The following is a 20,107-nucleotide window of genomic DNA, read 5'->3' on the forward strand; positions in this document are numbered from 1 at the left end:
AAGCAATGCAGGGAGGGAAAGCTCTAGAAATGGGGAAACTAGAGGCTTAGGTCAAGGATCCATTAAGGTCAAAGCCTATTGCTAATAGTCAACAGTCAGTTAGAGCAGAAGTTCTACAGCCAACGTCAAAACATTCTTTAGTCAAACAAGTCAGCAGTAGAATCAAGGCAAGGACATCAATTGCAGCAAACAGTGTGCAGCCCAGGAATGGCAGGCTTGACAATTACAAGCCCAATACAAGACTAGACAGTTGTTGTCAGTAACCTGAAGGAGCCAGCTCTCAGACCGATCTCCTGCGTTTCCTGAAACCTGCCCATGCGCATATAAAGTCACTGAGTTGTAGGTTTTTCTGTGGAGAACTCTACTAACAAGGAGTCTTCTTGTTTCTAAGACTTTCCTTTCAGCCAAGCACACTTCGACAATCTTCAGCTAAGTGTTGTGCCTTTTCTTGGTATCACTACCATGGATTTAGAAAGAATCCATCTCCCTCATCCAAGAGGGATGTGACCTCCTGTATCACGTAGGTCCCTTGGTTTGAATTAGAGAGCCAGTTCTTGATCCATTTCAGTACTCGAGATGCTTAATTTGATGGAGGAGTCTCCAACATGGATATGAAATCTGGAGTAAAAAAAAAATCCAGTCTGTGAGAGAGGGCACTAGAGGACTCAAGGGTCTTCGCAGGGAGTATCTAAAGCTAAGCTCTTGGTGGAGCCCAGGGCAGCAAACGTTAGTCCCAGTCTGGGTGAACTTGAGGAACAGCATCCTTTGAACATTTGTATTTTGCAGTTGTTTTTTATTTTTGGTATTCCTCTTACTGCATTAGACCTTGTGTGACTCTGTTGGGAGACTAGAGTTTGTTTGGTCTCTGGCTGGTGGACTTGGTTTGAACCTTGTGTTGTCCCTGTTGATCACCACAACTGATTCCCTTGCTTGATTTTGCTTTCCTAAGTAGGGGCTTTGCTAGTTTGTCCCCTATGCTGAATATTGACCTTGTCTCTGGCATTCCTGTTTGGAATAGCTGTTTCATGGTGTGGAAGCATAGACTTTGGACTTTGGGGACCCATCTGCAGGAACCTGCTTGATCCAAAGGAGAACAGCGGGGTGCTCAATAAATTGCAGCCATAGCCGATGATGTCAGGGTTCCCCATAGCATTAGGTGCTATTGTAATGTTGTGAGCTCTGTCATTACCCTCTATGTTAGAGGGCTGCTCTGTGTGGTCTGTATCACAAGGGAAAAAAAAAATTGAATACAATTGGCCTTCTGTATCCAGGGATAAAGATCAACCATTCACGGCTCCAAATATCCATAGATATAGATGCAGATATCAATATAAATAGGTGAAGTCGAAGGCTTCATGGCCAGCATCCATAGTTTTTTGTGGGTGTTTGTTCAGGGCTATATGGCCAGTTTCTAGAAGAGTTTCTTCCTGACATTTCGCCAGCATCTGTGGCTGGCATCTTTAGAGAATCTTCTCTGAAGATGCCAGCCACAGATGCTGGTGAAACGTCGGGAGAAACTCTTCTAGAACTGGCCATATAGCCCGAAAACCCACAAAAAACAATATAATATATTCCAAAAAGCAACCTTGATTTTGCCATTTAAATAAGGCATACCATGTTACGTGGCCATTGTATTAATGGGACTTGAGCATCCATGGACTTTGGTATCCAGGGGAGTTCTGGAACCCAACCCTAGCAAGATTACTAGGGCCAACAGTAATATTTTGCAAGCTTTTGTTTTCTCAGAAGTGATAGATTGAAAAGGAGCCATATTTATATCTAACTCCCCCCTGGCTCCCAAAATAAATTGTTTAGGTCAGACTGTAAGGAGGATATTTCTGAGAGCATTTCTTGCTCTTTAGATGGCCCAGTGGTTTCATTAACAACTATCTGAAATGTGAGGACTAAGCACCTTGGCAATTAGAAGTCAGAGTGTTTCCATGACCACAGGCTTTGACATGACAGCATGCCACAAGTGGTGAAAAGGAACAGCATTCTAAGGTCTCCACACAGAAGTGAAGCAATTATCTCCCTGTTGTTCCAAATCAGTTAATCCACTTCAGCACGTACTCTCAAGAACAGATGCTGAAGGACAGGTTGGGGAACAGAGAGGGGAAAGGAGGGTGAAATGGAACATGTTTTCATTCCTGGCTAAAGGATTGGACAACCTCAGCCGTTTAAAACTGTGCAGCTCAGTCAAAGGATGCCGCCACATGACAGAATGAATGCAGTTTGACACCACTTTAACTGTCATGGCTCTGTCCTATGAAATCCTGGGATTTGTAGTTTGTTCTGGCACCCAAACTCTCTATCAGAAAAGGCTAAATATCTCACAAAATTACACATCCAAGAATCCCATAGCATTGAGCAATGGTAGTTAAAGTGGTGTCAAACTGATTAATTCTGCAGTGTAGATGCAGCTTCAAAAATCTGCATTGTGGCTCACTTGGAAGCATCTTTGGTCAATATGATCTTACTGGATCATATGATCACAGCTGTCAGCACTGGATTAAAGACAGCCAAAGGTCATTTAAAATTATTCCCAACAAGTTGAACAGAGTCAACAGTGTGATGTAGCAGCTAAAAAGGCCGATGCAATTCTAGGCTGCATCAATAGAAGTATAGTGTCTAGATTGTGGGAAGTAATAGTGCCACTCTATTCTGCTTTTGCCTGGCCCCACCTGGAATACTGTATCCAGTTCCGGGCACCACAATTCAAAAAGGATGTGAATAAGTTGGAGTGTGTCCAGAGGAGGGCAACCAAAATTGTGAAAGGTCTAGAAACCATGCCCTATGAGGAGAGACTTAAGGAGCTGGGTATGCTTAGCCTGGAGAAGAGATGGTTAAGTGGAGATATGATAGCCCTGTTTAAATATTTGAAGGAGTGTCTTATTGAGGGGGAAAGCAAGCTTGTTTTCTGTTTCTTCCGAGAATAGGACCCTGAACAATAGATTCAAGCTACAGGAAAAGAGATTCCACCCAACTTAGGAGGAACTTTCTGACAGTAAGAGCTGTTTGACAGTGGAACACACTCCCTCGGAGTGTAGTGGAATCTCCTTCCTTAGAGGTCTTTAAATAGAGGCTGGATGGCCATCTCTCAGGGGTGCTTTGATTCTGTGTTCCTGCATGGCAGAGAGTTGGACTAGTTGGCCCTTGTGGTCTCTTCCAGCTCTATGATTCTACTTGGTGTGTGTGTGTGTGTTCACCATAAACTTCTAATTACAGCATGTTTAAATACATTCCTTTGAATATTAGACCTATCCAACTTTAAGTGAGAGAGAAAAAAACAATAAACAGAAAACATTCTAATGGGACAGGTTTAATGTTTGCAGTTTGCAATTTTTGGTATTCCCATATAGTCCCATACTATTCAGAAGTCACTGTTATGATACCTTATTCCCAATATTTCGTATATAGAGTTTCAACTTCTACCCCCCTTTTTCTGAGCTGCAAAGTTTCAAAACAAATTCAGGATAATCTTTAAATGGGACAAACCACTTCCAACTCTATTTTAAGCTCTGTTGTCATATGTCTGAAGGTAAATAAAAGAAAAATCCAAATTTAGTTTCATGTCAGCAGAAAATTTGCATTGCAATAGCTGAACATATTTTAGCCTGTTTTTTCCTAGATTGTGAAACTGTTTTATCAATATTTCCATATCAAAGAGATACCAGATCATCTATTTTAGGATACTGGAGGAAAATATACAGTCTGTGTGCATGTGAATATGCCTGTTTATTTAAAGCATATATGACCAGTGTGTGTTGTACAGCACCTGAGCAGGGTAGTTACACACAGGGAGTCTTGGAGATGTCTCTTCTGTAGGTTCACCATGAGTTGAAGTCAACTTCAGGGCAGCTAACAACAACTACAATGATATCTGTATGTCTGTGAAAGAAATACTGACCAGATAATAAAATATAAGTCTTTTTGGTGACAAGATACACTGGGATCCTTGGTGTCTCCTGTGCTTTGGTTCCAGGAGCCCCCGAGGATAACAGAATCCATGGATGCCCAAATCCCATTATATATAATATATAAAATGGGAAATCAAGGTTTGCTTTTTGGAATGTTTTTTTTTTTAAATTATCAATCTGTGGATGGTTGGATCTGTGGAAGCAGAATCCATGGATAGAGAAGGCCATCTATAGATGATTTCTAGGTTGCTTCAAGGGTTTCATTCAATTTTTCAAACAATAACATTGTATGAGAATCACTAATATCAACCAACTGAAATTCTGTTTGTTTAATGTAACACGTCTCATCATATTACTGAAGAGCTCAGTGAGAATTAGGATCCAAGTTGATAACATGGAGACGTTCTTCTCTTTCTTCCCACATGTGTACAATGCCAAGTCTAATGTATTATATTTGATGCTGTTTCTTGTGGATTTGCAAAATTCATCTTCTTGGGTCAAAGATTTCAGCTTTATGTGACCTATCGTAAATTGGTACCTTTGACAATAAACAGCAAGGTCAGATCTCAGGTTTAAAAGCTAGGGTTAAGCCAATAAACTTTCACACAACAGCCAGGAAAGGGCATTTTGACACTCTCTCCAGTACTAGAAAATAAATAATGCCTGGTTGTGTTTACACTGGATTAAAACAGTATGGATGGGCTATTTCCCTGTTGTGCCTAGTTATAGCCATGCACCCTGTCTCTGGCAGACCAAGGTGTCCTCATTAATGGTTGTTCCAATTTTAACTGTTGCTGGGAGCTTGTGCCCCCAGTCTAATCTAAGACCTGGTATCCATAGTGATGACACAGAGCATCTGGAGCGAGAGGACTTGCCAAACGCTCTAATAAGGTGTAAGGTGGAAAGAATACGCAATGGTGGTAGTGTTGTGTTAATTCACTCTGTGACTAGCCTTTCTTATTTTCCTCTTGCAAATACAATTAAATGCAACACAGATTATTTTCTCCATGCCAGGTTTGTTGTGATAAGAGGCTTCTTGACACTTTACATTACTAATCCCCCCTTTTCTCATTTTAATTGCAATCTGCAGATGTACCGGCATTCATATACAGCTTTTTACGTCCTCAGAAAACTGCCTAATGGGTAAGTGATGCCATGCCGTATCTGCATTTTAAACACAGATGTTTGTTATTTTATATTATATTGTATTTTTGCAGGGTTCTGGAAGGAAAACAAACTGTGTGCATTGAACAGTCCTATGCAATGCCGCTGTGTGTTCCATTACTTTAACCATTGACCATATCATGACAATTGACCGGCCCTATAATGAAATAATGGGCTTCCCTTGGAAAGGGTAAATATTGAGTTTCACTTTAACAGCCTTATATGGCTGCTGGCTAATCCACATGCCCTTCTTAATCAGACTCTTTTGTTTCAAGGACTTAAGAAAGCATTGCTGAGTTCAGGGTCTTCTTTATCATGCTGGCTTCAGTGGGTCATGTTCATTATATTTCTGTGTTCATATAGAACATAGAGCTATAGTCATTACATTTGTATTCTTTGTAGGAGGGGTACGCAAACCATAAAACTCCAGATATTTTGCCTGCAAGTCCCATCAGCCTCTGTCACCATGTCCAGTGATTTATTGACAAAGAATTGTGGGCCAAAAATAAAGGATTATGCCTATTCCTCTTGTGTCAAATGATTTTTCTAGAGCATAGATTGTTCTATAATGGGGGTTTCCCCCTTACTTTCTAGGGTTACCCAGTGAAGATCACTGAGAGTCAATTTAGGTGCGGCAAAAAGAAATACTTCCCTATTCACTACATAATTAAATTATAGAATTAACTTCTGCTAAAACATGTAATTGGCTGCTATCTTAGATGGCTTTGAAATGGATAGGCCAAATCATGCATAGAAAATAGCTTTGTCGATGGCTGTTAGCCATAAGAGCTCTGTCTATTGACTATGTTATGTATATCTGCCAGTGCACAGAAGCTTTTGAATATACACTTACAAACAACATTTCAAACATAGAGTCCCAAATGTTTCAGGGGATACTCATGGTGACCTTGCTTGTCCCAGGCTAGAAGTCCTTGGTGTGCTCTGTACTTTTCCCGCGATAGCCATTTGCTATTATGGGCCAAACAAAAGGCCTTAATATATAGGCTTTTTAATTTATTGCCATGTCTTCTTTCCATTCCCTTTGAACCCCTTTAACCCACACCTGTTTCTCTCTTGCGCTACCATCGATCTTAAAGACTAGTTTACCTGAAAAGCAAGGTCAATTGGTAAAACTGATCATTATGGATTGAGCCAGTTCAGGCTGCAAAGAGAAGACTTGCAGATGTAGGTGGTTTGCCAATGGGAAACTTCCTAGGAGCACAGTCAGGGATGTGAAGATAAAGGCTTTAAAGAAGCTGGTAAAGCATTCAGATGCAGAACTTTCCTTTCTCCAAGGGTTAGACCAAGACATATTTCAATGTGCCTTGGACTAGCCAGTGGCATTTCTGACCCCAGAAAGGTGCATACTCGTGTCTGCACCCAAGACCAAATTCTGGCAAAATATATATGTATGTATGTGCATATTTTAGAAGGAAATGCATATTTCGTTAGGGGAGGGGTTAATATAAACAAATCAGAGCAAATGTTTGGATTTCTTAAATCACAGATTGAGGTATTAACAGAGCAGAACAAAATTATGAATGTAAACCTGGCTGAGACCAGACGCAGAGCTGAAATTGTCCAATAATTTATCTATTCATTCCCAAGTGTAATGTAGCATTAAATGGCTCCCACGGTTTTAAGAATGCAGTTGCTTCTAGTGGCATCACTAGGATTGGCATCAACCAGTGCGGTAACTCATGATGTCACCACCCCACTGACCTCCTCCATATAACAACTAATGTTACTCATAAATCATAATCCCTATATATCACAGAATGTAATGGCAATAGTTGTGACATAGTTGTGACAGTTGTGACAGGGGGTGGGTTGAGGGTTCAGACTGTATATTTTAATCTTGTAAGCCGCCCGATTGCATTTTGTAGAGAGGTGGGATATAAATAAATTTTATTAGTATTATTATTATTTATTATAACTAGCAAAATTAAAATTATGCCTTTTAGAGTGGGCCCTTTGAATACGCAGGGGATCTGTTCCAGACCCACCCCCCACCCCGTGTAAGGGAAAATTGTGTGCCTCAGGCATGTGTGCCATTTTGTTCCCCTGGACTTACTGTCCATGTGAGCTCAAGTCTGTGTACAGCAAGGCCGCATATGGAGTGGGTGGACTGTACTTACAATATCATATGCACAGCCTAAATGTATTTGCATTTAATTTGTTTCACGAGGTAAAAATGAAAATTTGGTAAGGTGGGATGTTTTCTGAGAATTTTTTTTAATTAATTAAAAAATTAAATGTAACTTTTAAAAAAACCTGAGGCCTCTCTTTTCTCCTCTCCCTGATCTTTCTCCTACATACAACATCTCTTCCACAGAGCTCTAGTATTTTAGAGGGATGCATGTCAACCTCACAGCCTGTTTTTGCCAAATGCCAGAAATTTGGGGATCAGTGGTGTCACCCCACCTTAGAGTGTCACCTGGTGCAGTGTGTACTTCCCACACCCTCCCAATGTTGCCTCTGGTTGCGTCTATTGTTTTAGTATAATTCAAATTAATTTTGATAGAAGCTTCAGCATCAGTTCATATATCCAACACAAGGAGAGGTGGGTTATAAATAAATACTATTATTATTATTATTATTATTAAAGTGTGTGTTGCTACAAAACACACACAAACATACACACATGCCCCTATCATGCATATTATAGCTGTGACACCTTTTACTGGCCGTATTTCCCTCTGCAAACCATATCATAGCTTTGCAGTCTGAGAGCTTTCCAGCCATTTGAGTGGAACCTTAAGGTTCAAGCAGCTGCATTACCCAGAAGAACACCTTTTATTATTCTTATTTTGCAGAGGGGAGACCTATTAATGTCCACGTTTTGAGCAGCAGATGTTCACATTAGGAGCTTATTAGAAGAGCCAAAAACAGGGACTCTAGGCACCTGTGTCCATCTTCTTATTTGCAGTTTTATTTGGTTCCTGAGGAAAGTCATGCTGCACTACACTGTCATCTAGTGGACTCTCCTGTTACTGTAATTTCCAACATTCAGACAAGGTGATGCTTTTCAGTGGCATTATTGTATATTTTTGAATTACATGAAATGTATCTTTTAGGGCAAATAAGAAAACAGGCCTGTGCATTCCAAAGGCTTGTAAACATCTGTTTTGGCTGCTATGAAAGCTGACCCTGATGATATTCTTTTGACTGAAGGCTTAATAAAACACTGTTGTCTTAATATTCTCATAGTGGTATTATGAAAATTGTTGTGTGCCTTCAAATAGTATCCAAATTACAGTGACCCTAAGGCAAATATATCATGGGGTTTTCTTGGCAAGATTTTCCAGAAGGGATCCTTCTGGAGTGCAGCGTTTTGTTTTTACCACAAAATGTGTAAGTCTAACCAATGGCTCCATAACTAGACTGGATTACTCTAACTTCCCACTGTTCATTCATCATACTAATTTTCCGGTGTGATAGATGCCATCAGCTATCAGTAGTTCCCTGCTGCATTTTATGTAGGGCAAACATCAGAAATAAAAATATCAGGTGGGCAGTGCGGGAGTTTTATAAGAAAGGATAGAAGTTGTGCCAAATTTTTGAATCCCCCTCCTGTAGAAAAACACAGGCTCCTGTAGTTTGCAGGTTGCAGTGCCTGCTTCCCCTTTCTTTAGAAACCTTGAATGCACTGTGACCCGATCAGTAAAAGCAAGAACAGCCACAAAGTCCCGGATGAGGAATGGAAGTGGATTTTGTTTCAGTTCATTTTTGATAAGAATCCACCAAAATTCACAACACTTATAAAATGTGGCCTGTACTCAATGTAGGGCTACTCTGACTTTCAAGGACCTGAAGCTGGCATGGCTAAATAAATCCAAAAGACATTGCTTAACTTGCTAATAATTGTACAACTTAGAGAGTAATACATTCTGTCAAGGACATTTTTGTCAATTCTCAAACTTGGCATTATGTCACTGAGTGGTACTTTCTGAGCCACCATTTCAGACAGTTCCTTGATGATCAGTTCTGGCAAGCTAGAAAATTCCTTGTGTATTTTCTTCTTCTTTTCTCATTTTTCTCTGTGAGCCTTTTTCCTTGTACCTCTGTGCATCTCCCACAAAATGCCTCTTCTGTCTGTTTTTCTCATTTGCAAATGTTGAAATAAGCAAGTCATGCAACTTTCTTTTTTTAACAAGGGCTTTTCCTTCTGTCAGATAACCTTTTCATGTTTTAGAAATGTGGATGGGCGCCGCGAAAATGTCTGCGCTCCGCACGTACTGGGAGGAAGGGCCGTCAGGAAGGTAAGAACCTTCCTAACCCTAATACGGCCCTTCCTAACCCTAGTACGCGCGGAGCGCGTACTTTATGGCGGTTTATAACCCGCCTAAGTCTCCCATTCTGTGTGATGGTCCAAAAACTTTATTATCTTAAAAAGCCCAATGTGTTTCAGCCTTGTCATCAGTTGGCCTTCTTCAGGGGCTATTATAAAATAAATACAAGTACATTTATTATAGTTGTGGTATTGGGACAACACATAAACCACATAAACCATATATGATAGTATGGATAATAGATGCAATTTGATTTTTAATAAATTGTGTTTTTACAAGTGGTTTATGTGTTGTCCCAATACCACTTTTAAAGATAGTAAAGTTTTTGGACAATCACACAGCACATGGGATTTGCTTCCTTTTAATAATTTAAAAAGATAAAACTAAAACATCAATTGCAAAAGTTTAAAAATAATACTAATATTAAAACATAAGTTTAAACCATTTATTTATTTATTTAAAAAATAAAGCATTAAAATCATGGACAAGAAAGTGGAGAAGATGCAGCTACATAAGTAGTAGGTGTTGTTAGGTCTGACTCTCTGTCAGTCCCATCTGCTTTTAAAACTGTCTGGATTTTTGTTTGTCATTGAATCTTTTGGCAGCAGATCCTGTGTGTAGGCACCATGTGAACAAGTATTTCCTGCTTATTGTTCCTGGATCTCCCACTATTCTGCTTTAGTGAATTAATTCCTGTTTAAGTTCCATAGTTCAGTTCCTATGCAGGCAGAGCATGTGCAAGAAAGGAGTGGTGATCTGTATATAATTAAAATCTTCTTCCTCGGGACTGCGAGATTTTGTAGTGCTAAAAGTGTGTCATCTGGCTTGTTTTGGCATATTGGTACAAGACTTGGCTTGTGTGGCAGAGAGGTCTCCATGCAGTTCCTTCTTCTCTTCGTAGCTCTGGTGTGTTAGCAGCATGTGAGCTGAATTCGCACTTGATGTGCTTCAGGTTTCCAGTTCAAGACTCAAAACCTAACAAGACCATTTAATAGTCAATAATGAATACTTGGGTACCTTATGTCTCCGATGAGGACATTTCTTAGTTGTGTGTATGTTTCATTTATTAGATGTATGTTTCACAGTTCCTGCAAGATAGTGATGGCTAAACTCTGGCCCTCCAGGTGTTTTGGACTTCATCTCCCAGAAGCCCCAACCACCTTGGCCAATAGTCTGGGATTCTGGGAGCTGAAGTCCCAAACACCTGGAGGGCCAGAGTTTAGACATCACTGCTGCAAGGAGTGTAGAGTGGTGTCCATGGTCTTCCTCACCAACACCACTTGCTTTATCTTTACATCCACTCTCTGAGGAAGACGAAATGGAGAGATTCATGCACAACCAAGAAACCATGCACAACCAATGTTTCCTTCAGCCATATCTCCCTATCTCCCTTTTACAATCAGAAGGATGTCACCTGCCTTAGATTTTGAGGAAAATGTAATTCAGGCTGTTTCAAAGGAAGGGGGCTAAATAAAAGAAATATCTTGTCCAAAAGAAATGCCAGTTTTATTTGCTGATCTAGATGGATGGAGGCACATTAGAAATACCATACTTTAGATAGAAATATATCTCATGCTTGGGAGATCTGTGTCCATTGTGCCTGCTCACTTTACTATCAAGGTGCTAGGCACTGATGGACAAAGTCAAGACTTCTACTTCTCATTTCTTAATGGTCTTTATTCTGAAATTGGGGCTGGACAGCACTTTGACTCCAGCTGGGGAGAGAATCATGCAGCCTTCCAGATGTTGTAATAACCACTTCCCAGCATTCCTCATGTTTGACTGTGCCGACTAGGGCTGCTGGGATTTGCTGTCTAAAATCTGGAGGGCCACACAATTCTTATATAAAACAGAGAATGTCTTTGGGTAGATGACTTGTCCCTGTAAAGTAGGGCACATGGCTAGATTAGCACCAATTCACCATTTTTGGGCACCTTTGACCAACTAATGCACCTATCAGCCAGCATGGCATAGTGATTTGAGCATAGGACTTGTTCTCTGGAGACCAGGCTTTAGATCCCAGCTTGACCATGTAATCCCACTGAGTGACCTTGGGCAAATCACCCTTTCTCAGGCTCAGAGGATGGCAGTGGCAAACCACCTCTAAAGAAGCTTGCCCAGAAAATCCCATGATAAGATTGCCATAAGTTGGAAACTACCTGAAGGCACACAACAATGAATACCTACCAGGTAGAAATGACTGGCCTGCCATAGTTAGAATAGCTCAGGAAATGTGTTCTTATTTTCTCATTTCCTGCTTATTAATCTCTGTCGTGAAATTGAAGAGGGAGAACAAATAAATCCCTGACAGACCTTAGTCCGTAGACACTTGTCACCAGAAGTCAGTAATGTGTTGTGACTGAATTATCTGAGAAGTTCATATTTTTTGCATAGTACGGTAGTCATACCCAAAATATCCTGGCAGAATGGCATGCAAATTAATTGAACAATTCCTTCCTGATTAGTTAAAGAGAGAAAATGATAAATCCTTTTGAACATAAGAGGTGAACATGTTGGAAACATTTGCCTGAATTCAATAATGCAATGGCATTTGAAGACCACATCCCAAATTCTTGTTTACCTGTCATTGCTCTTCAAATGAGACCACAAGGGAAAGCTCAGAGAAAGAAGGGAGATAAGTTTTTGTCAGCTAAATTGGACCCTTGGAAAAGATGCTGTGCTTAATAAAATGTCAGAAGCAAGAATGGAGACAGAAGAGTCAACAAGTACCACACGGGGATGGAGAGTACTTATTGATTTGTGAAACAGTTGAGATCCAGGGTTGTTATTTTAAGACTCTTAAGATGATTTTTAAAAAAAGACCTACTCATTTAATCAACACACACTCTGTGTCCTTCATCTTCACCTCTTTGTTGGCAGATGAAATGGAAGACAGGACCTCATTTTCACTGCTCCTAATCTTTTAGGAGAGGACATTTTGTCAGTTGAAGCCTTTCTTTCCATTTTTGATGGGTATGGGGCACTTGCCAAAATTTCATCTTGTGCTTTGCAAGGAAAAAACGTTTGTGTGTGCGCACACACACATATGTGGGCAAGAGCACAATCTTGCTCTGTATCTGGCCAAACTATATCTCTTCTTTTCTGGCTATCTTGGGTCCACCCTAGATCACTGTTTAAGAATGGAGTTGTTAAGGTTCTCTATGAAAATATAATCCATTTAATGAGCAGTGCATAAAAGCAAACTTTTATTCTGTACAGAGGTGTAGACTCTGTGTTGAGTTCAACATTGGATTCACCTCTCAAAACTATTAAGATGGTTGTCTTCTTTTCTTTTAACTGTTCGGAGGAAGAGCATGGAAATAGGGATGAATGAATTTGTAGTTGCATTTTTTAAAGAACAAATTTCTTCCATCCCATATATACAGCGGCACATGGATGTTCATTTTAAAAACTGACCCAAAAATCATACAAAATTTTGCACAAATTTTGTGTGTGTAAACTCATTCTCCCCCTGCTCACAGTCTATAGCTTCTTGGATTCTGTAGCACAGAGTAATGGCAGTCAAAGTACTTTCAAACTACTTTATTTGTGCAGTATAGAAACACCCCAAATTTCAAATCCTGGTATGCCATCCAATGGAGCAGTGGCAGATAAAGTAGAGAAATACCCTGAACGCCTTTCTACTGCAGCAGCTCCTTGACATTCATGAACCCAATGTTGAAAAGAAAAGACAAAAAGAAAAAAATGGAAATGTTGGAAGGAGGAAGCAGAAAGCAGTACAGAGGATTTCACTTTAGTAACTCAGGCAGAGAATAGACTTTTTCCATGAGCCTTCACACTTATGTCATTATCAACATGGTCAAATAAGGTTTTCAGGTTTTTATAGTAGTTATAAAAATGGTATTTCCCTGCTCTAGTTCATCAGAGACAAAAATGTTGTATACATCATAGAAAATACTACCTCTTCACCTACTATCCCTCAGCTCTTTCTCCAGCCAGGATTTCCAGCTTATACAACCAACCAGATGTGCAGATTGCAACCAGTAAACCATTGCTACCTGCAGCCATGTCACCACTGTAAAAACCAGGACTTCATGAATTCCACAGCAATATTAAATTTCCTCTTTCATCGGTGGCTGTTTGCAAAGCCATTGTAGACTTTGGAAGTCAACTAGAAATGCTTTGTAGACTTGCATCTTCTACAAACTTCAGAATCATAGAATCACAGAGTAGGAAGGGACCTCAAGGGCCATCAACCCCCTGCCATGAAGGAATACACAATGAAAGCACCCCCAACAGATGGCCATCCAGCCTTTGTTTAAAAACTTCCAAAGAAGGAGACTAAACCACACAGAGAGGGAGTGTGTTCCACTACTGAACATCTCTTACTGTCAGGAAGTTCCTCCTAATGTTGAGGTGGACTCTGTTTTTCTGTAGTGTGCATCCATTGCTCCTGGTCCTATTCTCTGGAGCAGCAGAAAACAAGCTCACTCCATCCTCAATATGACATCCCTTCAAGAATTTAAACAGGACTATCACAAGTTGACCAGGAGCAGATCAATAGCTAATGTTATTATTTCCATCATTAAAAATAGATTACAGGAAGTCACAAAAAGCAAAGAAAAAATTTACTGGCTTTTTAATTGTGGCAGAACTATGGCAAGAACAAAGGCATATTGTTGGGGGAAGAGTGTTTGTTCAACCATCTTGTGTTTTCCTTTATCAGTTATCGAAGGAGGTTTGTGCTACAGGTTCTTGCTGTAACAGAATCTTGCGTTTCTGAAAGATGATGCAGTGAATGGAACTGACAAGGCCTGTCTATTACATGCTCTGGATGATTGCTTATAATTGGGACTGTGGCTGTTTCATGCTGTGTTCCTTCTCCAAAGTCTTAGTTACATGTCTAAACATGGCACAGCCTGTTTATTTAGAAAGATGATGGGACTGTCTGGGCCGTTTTCATTGTAACATTTCTGTCAAATGGGAAACAACTTTGCTTAAAAGATTTTTTTATTTACCTGAGAAATGATACCTGCCTGCTTTAAAAACCTGTTGAGGGTAGAAGCATGGGCTGTCCTTTCCCTGCTTTACTTTCCTTCTGTACACAGTGCCCTAACCTAACCAAGATGACAGGCTGTAACACTCAAACCAGATGCAAAGTGACATGTCATGAACATAAGCCATATGCTTTTAAAAAGCAGGTGGACCAACCGTGGAATGTCTTTCATGATGGTGTTTAGGTGCTTTAGAGACAGTTTTAATGTAAATTAATGGGGGTGTTTCTCTTTACTTACACTTTACTAAAGCTTTACTTTTACTGACCAAAGCTTAGAAATCAGAAAGCCTGACTAGGAATAACCAGCTATATTTTGTCAATTCATGCATAGTCAATGACTTGGATGAAAGAATAGGGGGCATGCGTATCAAATTTGCAGATGATACCAAATTAGGAGGAGTAGCTAATGCCCTAGAAGAGAGGATCAAAATTCAGAATGACCGTAATAGATTAGAAAGCTGGTCCAAAGCTAACAAAATGAATTTCATCACGAAGAAATGTAAAGTACTGCACTCAGGGTGGAAAAATGAAATGCATAGATATAGAATGGGGGATACCTGGGTTAACAAAACTACATGTCAAAGGGATCTGGGAGTCCTAGTAGACCACAAACATGAGTCAACAGTGGGTTGCGGCAGCTAAAAAAGCCAATGCAATCGTAGGCTGCATCTATAGAAGTACAGTGTCTAGATCAGTGGTTCTCAAACTTCCTAATGCTGTGACCCTTTAATACTGTTCCTTTTCTTGTGGTGACCCCCAGCCATACAATTATTTTCATTGCTACATGCAAATATGTGTTTTCCAATGGTCTTAGGCGACCCCTATGAAAGGGTTGTTCGACCCCCAAAGGGGTCCCGACCCACAGGTTGGGAACCACTGGTCTAGATCAAGGGATTAGTAGTGCCAGTCTATTCTGCTTAGGTCAGGCATCACCTGGAACATTGTAAAGGATGTTGAGAAGCTAGATCATGTCCAAAAGAGGGCAACTAAAATGGTGAAGGGTCTGAAAACCATGCCCTATGAGGAGCGACTTAGGGAGCTGGGTGATGGAGCCTGGAGAAGAGAAAGGTTAGAGGTGATATGATAGCTCTGTTTAAATATTTGAAGGGATGTCGTATTGAGGATGGAGCAAGATTGTTTTCTGCTGCTTCAGAGAATAGGATCTGGAACAATGAATGCTAGCTACAGGAAAAGCGATTCCACTCCAATATTAGGAAGAACTTCCTGACAGCAAGAGCTTTGGCAGTGGAACACATTCCCTCAGAGACTGGTGGAGTCTCCCTCCTTGGAGGTCTTTAAACAGAGGCTTGATGGCCATCTGTCAGGGATGCTTTGTTTGTGAATTCCTGCATGGCAGGGGGTTGGACTGGATGGCCCTTGTGGTCTCTTCCAACTCTATGATTCTAAACTCCAACATTTTGCAGAGGAAAACTGCAACATGTGTGGCCAAGCACCATCAGTGTGTGGTCAAGATAGGAAAAGTTATTAATGATGAAGAACAGACAAGCTAGGTGAGGGTACAAAAGTTTGCATTTTCTTGAACCCACTGCGAAGGGCAAAATTCTGACCTCTCCCCTCTGTTGAGTTATTTGAGTACAAGCTAACTTTACATGTTGGACTGAATTTAAAGCCTTTAAAGTAAGGTAAGGGCAAAGTGGGAAAGTGGGAGGAGGAAAGAGAAGTTAGAACATTTTGGAAGGAACTGAAAAACGAGGCAAGGGGGGATTAATCGGGACTGTCCATGCCAAATCAGGACAATGGGAAGGCATGCTTATAAGATCTATCTAGTTAGTTTCAGCAGTGGGTCTAACCTCCAGAAGGCTGCTGTTCTGACATAGCAAGCCCATTACTGGCTCTTCCCATTGCAGTGTTTTCCCCACAGTGTTTTTACTATGGTTGTGAAGGGTATTTTCTAATTTGAACAAAGATTGTATGCCATTCTTAGAAAACCGCATTTTTAAAAACCCTCCCACTTTCCCCCTGTATTTCTGGCCGTATGAGCTACTGTTCCAATGGAAGAGAGAATGAGGTAGGATGAGGGTGCTTTCAGCTGCATTACCTTTCAAGGGTGTGATTCTATTATCCACCCTTTCTTTTCCTTTTTGTTTGGGGACAAGGAAATAGTTTAAAGGAGAGCTGCTTTAAGAAATGGGGCAATGGAGGAGGGTATTTTCAGTCTACCTACTCTTGTGCCTGAGGTTAAATATGGGGTCATAAAAAACTTTACTTGTATGTCTATACGTTAGTCTGGGAGAGGAGAGCTGCTCCACTTCTGGTAAACAATTATACTCACCACCTGTTCTACAGCCATTGTATCTGGAGTAAGTGCATGGATTAAGCATGTGAGAGTCAGCTGCTGTGCAGTGAGCCATCATAGTGCATTACTTATTATCCATTCAACTGAGCTTTCTTATTGAGAAATTTGGCTAAATGTGCAAGAAAAGAGTGGTGGCATATAGCTTCATGTCCACATCCTCCAAACTGAAATTTTAGACTCTGCCTATAGAATGAGTCTTGATGGAATTTTAACATCCTGGCTGGTCTTATTTGCAGGCCCATTGCACCAGCATGATTTACATATTTGGAACAGATTGTTGTTGCTGTTGTTGTGTGCCTTCAAGGCATTTCTAGTTTATGGTAACCCTATCAAGGGGTTTTCTTGGCAAGTTTATTCAATGATTTGCCATTGCCATCCTCTGAAGCTGAGAGAGTGTGACTTGCCCAGGGTCACCCAGGGATTTCATGGCCAAGTGTGGATTTGAAACTTGTTCTCCAGAGTCATAATCCAAGACTCCAACTACTACATCAGACTGGGAGATACTACATCTGAAAAATGATTTTGTGCTTTCAGGCAATTAGGAATGTTTGCTTGGTTTTTTAAGAGTTCAAACGTGACAAAATGCTTGTTAATGTAGTAAGGGGAAGACATGCTCCAGGGCTTAGAGAGACATGGTTTGGTTCTTCTGAGAATGTGGAGAGCCACATTACTGAGGTTGTAGATGCTCCAAGGGTTACACCAGACAGTTCCTGTGGGGTGAATGTATTTTAAGGATTGCTCAGTTCCTGCTTTTGATATAGATTATTGATTGCACCGTCTAATTTCTGTTCCCACATCTGATTTCCTACACTCACTGGTGACACCTCTTATGGTCAAAAATGTAGTTAATGTTTGGCAAGAGTGGACAGAAAAGAAATCTTTGGAAAAGGAGCTGTGTCAGATCAGTATTCAGGAGACAGCACAAATAATATTCCACTCTCCAGTTAATTTGCATATCAGATACAAAGGAAACTGAAGAGATGCCAAAGTTCTTTGCCTTGTAAATTAGTCTCTCTCAGTAATAGAGAAAACATGATCAGTTGATGCTTTAATGGACTCATAAGGCCTTTCTCCTGCACAACTCCACCATCCGTCCCCAATCTTCATTGTGAATATTGAGAATAAGTGCTAATAATGTTAAAAGGGGTTCAGTATCAGAAATTAATGAAATCTAAATTAAAAGTAACAGATAGAGAATGTGAGCCATTTTTGTAAAGGAACTCATAGGGTTGTTGTGATAATAAAATGAGGTGCAAATCTATCTGAACTGCTCCCTGAAAAGGAGAGAATGCAAATTATAACATTGGGGGAGGTGTTGTTGTTGTTGTGTGCCTTCAAGTCATTTCTGACTTATGATGATCTTATCATGGGGTTTTCTTAGCATGTTTTGTTCAGAGGGAGTTTACCATTGCCATCCTCTGAGGCATTAGAGAATAGTTCATGATAAACAACCATGTCTTCATAAGTGCAATTTGGCAAGGGTCACTTTCACTTATAAAGGGATGCTTGTGTACTCTTCTATGTTTCTCTTATTGTTAAACAGATTGATTGTATAAAGACAACTAGAGATGGGAGCAATATTTGGAATTGCACAATGGTTGAAAAACATGTTTCTCGAGTGTTGAAAAATTCTGCAGAAAAGACTCCTGGACAGATTAGAAGCTTTCTAGTTCAACACTTATTCAACACAAAAGTCACATATGGCTAATTTTTCACAGAAAACAGCAGGAAGCAACATTTTCTGTATAGCTTTTTTGGCCATTTTCCCAGATGTTTTCCAATGTCCTTCCTATCCCTATTGCCAAGGTACACAGAAATGTACAGTTTTCAAATATCTACTTGCAGTAAGAAGAAAATTGCTAAAATTACTCATCACTTCCTTTAAGAAGGAAATTAGTAAAGAATTACATGCATATATGCAATAGCAGGAGGAGCTGGAATGGCATAGTGGTTTGAGTGCTGCACTACAACTCTGGAGACCAGGGTTCAATTCCCTGCTTGGCCATAAAACCCACAGGGCAAGTCACAGCACCAAGATACCAGGTGGATCCTTGGTATCTGCCTGGGTTTGGTTCCAGGACCCCCATAGATGCTAAATGCTCAAGTCCCATTATATATAATAGTGTAAATATTTTCATGCTGTGGGTGGTTGAATCTGTGGATGCTGAATGTGTTGACATGGAAGGCCAGCTTTCCTGTAACCCTATACCTTATTTCCTGGGAAGAAGTCCCATTGAATTAATTTGGGGCTTGCTTTTGACTGAACATGGAGAGTACAGGCTGGACTCCTATGTATGCCAGCCCCATTGGATACAGTGAGAGCTACATCTGAATAAATTTGCCTAGAGATGACCTTGATATTTATGAAGAAATTCTAGGAATTTAAAATGCATGGGTGTCAGGTGAGTCTGTTGCAGCCATTATGAACTATTGCATTTATCTGCACAAAAATGCATCTCAGGTTTTTACTGAAACTTGAATTATAAAGTGGAATCAAATGATGACACAAAATTCACATCATCAGCCAGAATCCAAAGAGTTATGCAACTTGTTGGATTGTTCTTTAAAAAATCATGGTCCCACTCTTTCTCAACACAAACTGTATTGTATTCTCTTCAAAGGGAAGACAATAAAGACAAATATTTGCAATTCTGGATTTATGCAAACAGCCTAAAGTTACTCCTATAGTATAATTTAGTAGGAAATGTTCTGTGACTACTTAACATTTTTTTCAAAAATTTATTTACAGGGAGCCTCAGAATCTGTATCCTCCTGAAGTTAGCAACACAAAGCTTCAATATGCTGGATGGGGACCCAAAGGCCAACAGCTGGTAAGAAAACTCTATGTTTAAAAGGGCCATTTGTTACCAACACAATTACAAATGTGAATAGCATTTTACATTGTCTTCTCCAGTTCCTGATATGTTAACACACAGAAAAGGGGATGTGAGTGCATGTGTTTGTGGAGTGGTGGAGTGAGCTATCTACAGCTTTGTGAGACCTGTTTGGTTTGTTTTTTCCTGAAACATCAAAAGATATGCTATTAGAAGATAATTCTGAGCTCGAGACTTTATTTTGAGTACCAGAACTGAACAGTGGATACTGTCCATCCACACAGTATTCTATGTCTTACTGCTCCAAGCTTTATTCTTTTCAGTAGTATTGTTTAGGCAGGGTATGGGTCATGTTGCTTTTCTGATCATTTAACAATATGCGAATAAGAAATCCTTGTAGATCTATTGTAACTCATGCAGAGATCTCCCAGTAGATTGTTGTTGTTATTGTTGTTGTTATTTTATTTCCTTATATCCCACTTTTCTCCCAACATACAGACCTAAGCTGGCTAACAGCAAATGTAAAACAGTACAATTTAAAAACAATGCAAAAACATTAAAATTAT

At 40.1% G+C, this 20,107-nt stretch overlaps 1 protein-coding gene across 4 annotated transcripts in view; it reads left to right on the top strand.

The window, feature by feature from the left end:
• Window positions 1–20,107, top strand: part of DPP6 (dipeptidyl peptidase like 6) — a 652,679-nt gene that overhangs the window by 504,536 nt on the left and 128,036 nt on the right. For all 4 annotated transcript variants that reach the window (XM_042475464.1, XM_042475462.1, XM_042475463.1 and 1 more), the window contains exons 6-7: window positions 5,008–5,060; window positions 19,457–19,538. In XM_042475464.1, the coding sequence (XP_042331398.1) occupies window positions 5,008–5,060; window positions 19,457–19,538 (135 nt within the window). The remainder of the gene's footprint in view (window positions 1–5,007; window positions 5,061–19,456; window positions 19,539–20,107) is intronic.

This window comes from Sceloporus undulatus, chromosome 6 (genome assembly GCF_019175285.1).
Source record: "Sceloporus undulatus isolate JIND9_A2432 ecotype Alabama chromosome 6, SceUnd_v1.1, whole genome shotgun sequence".
NCBI classification, from domain to species: Eukaryota; Metazoa; Chordata; class Lepidosauria; order Squamata; family Phrynosomatidae; genus Sceloporus; species Sceloporus undulatus.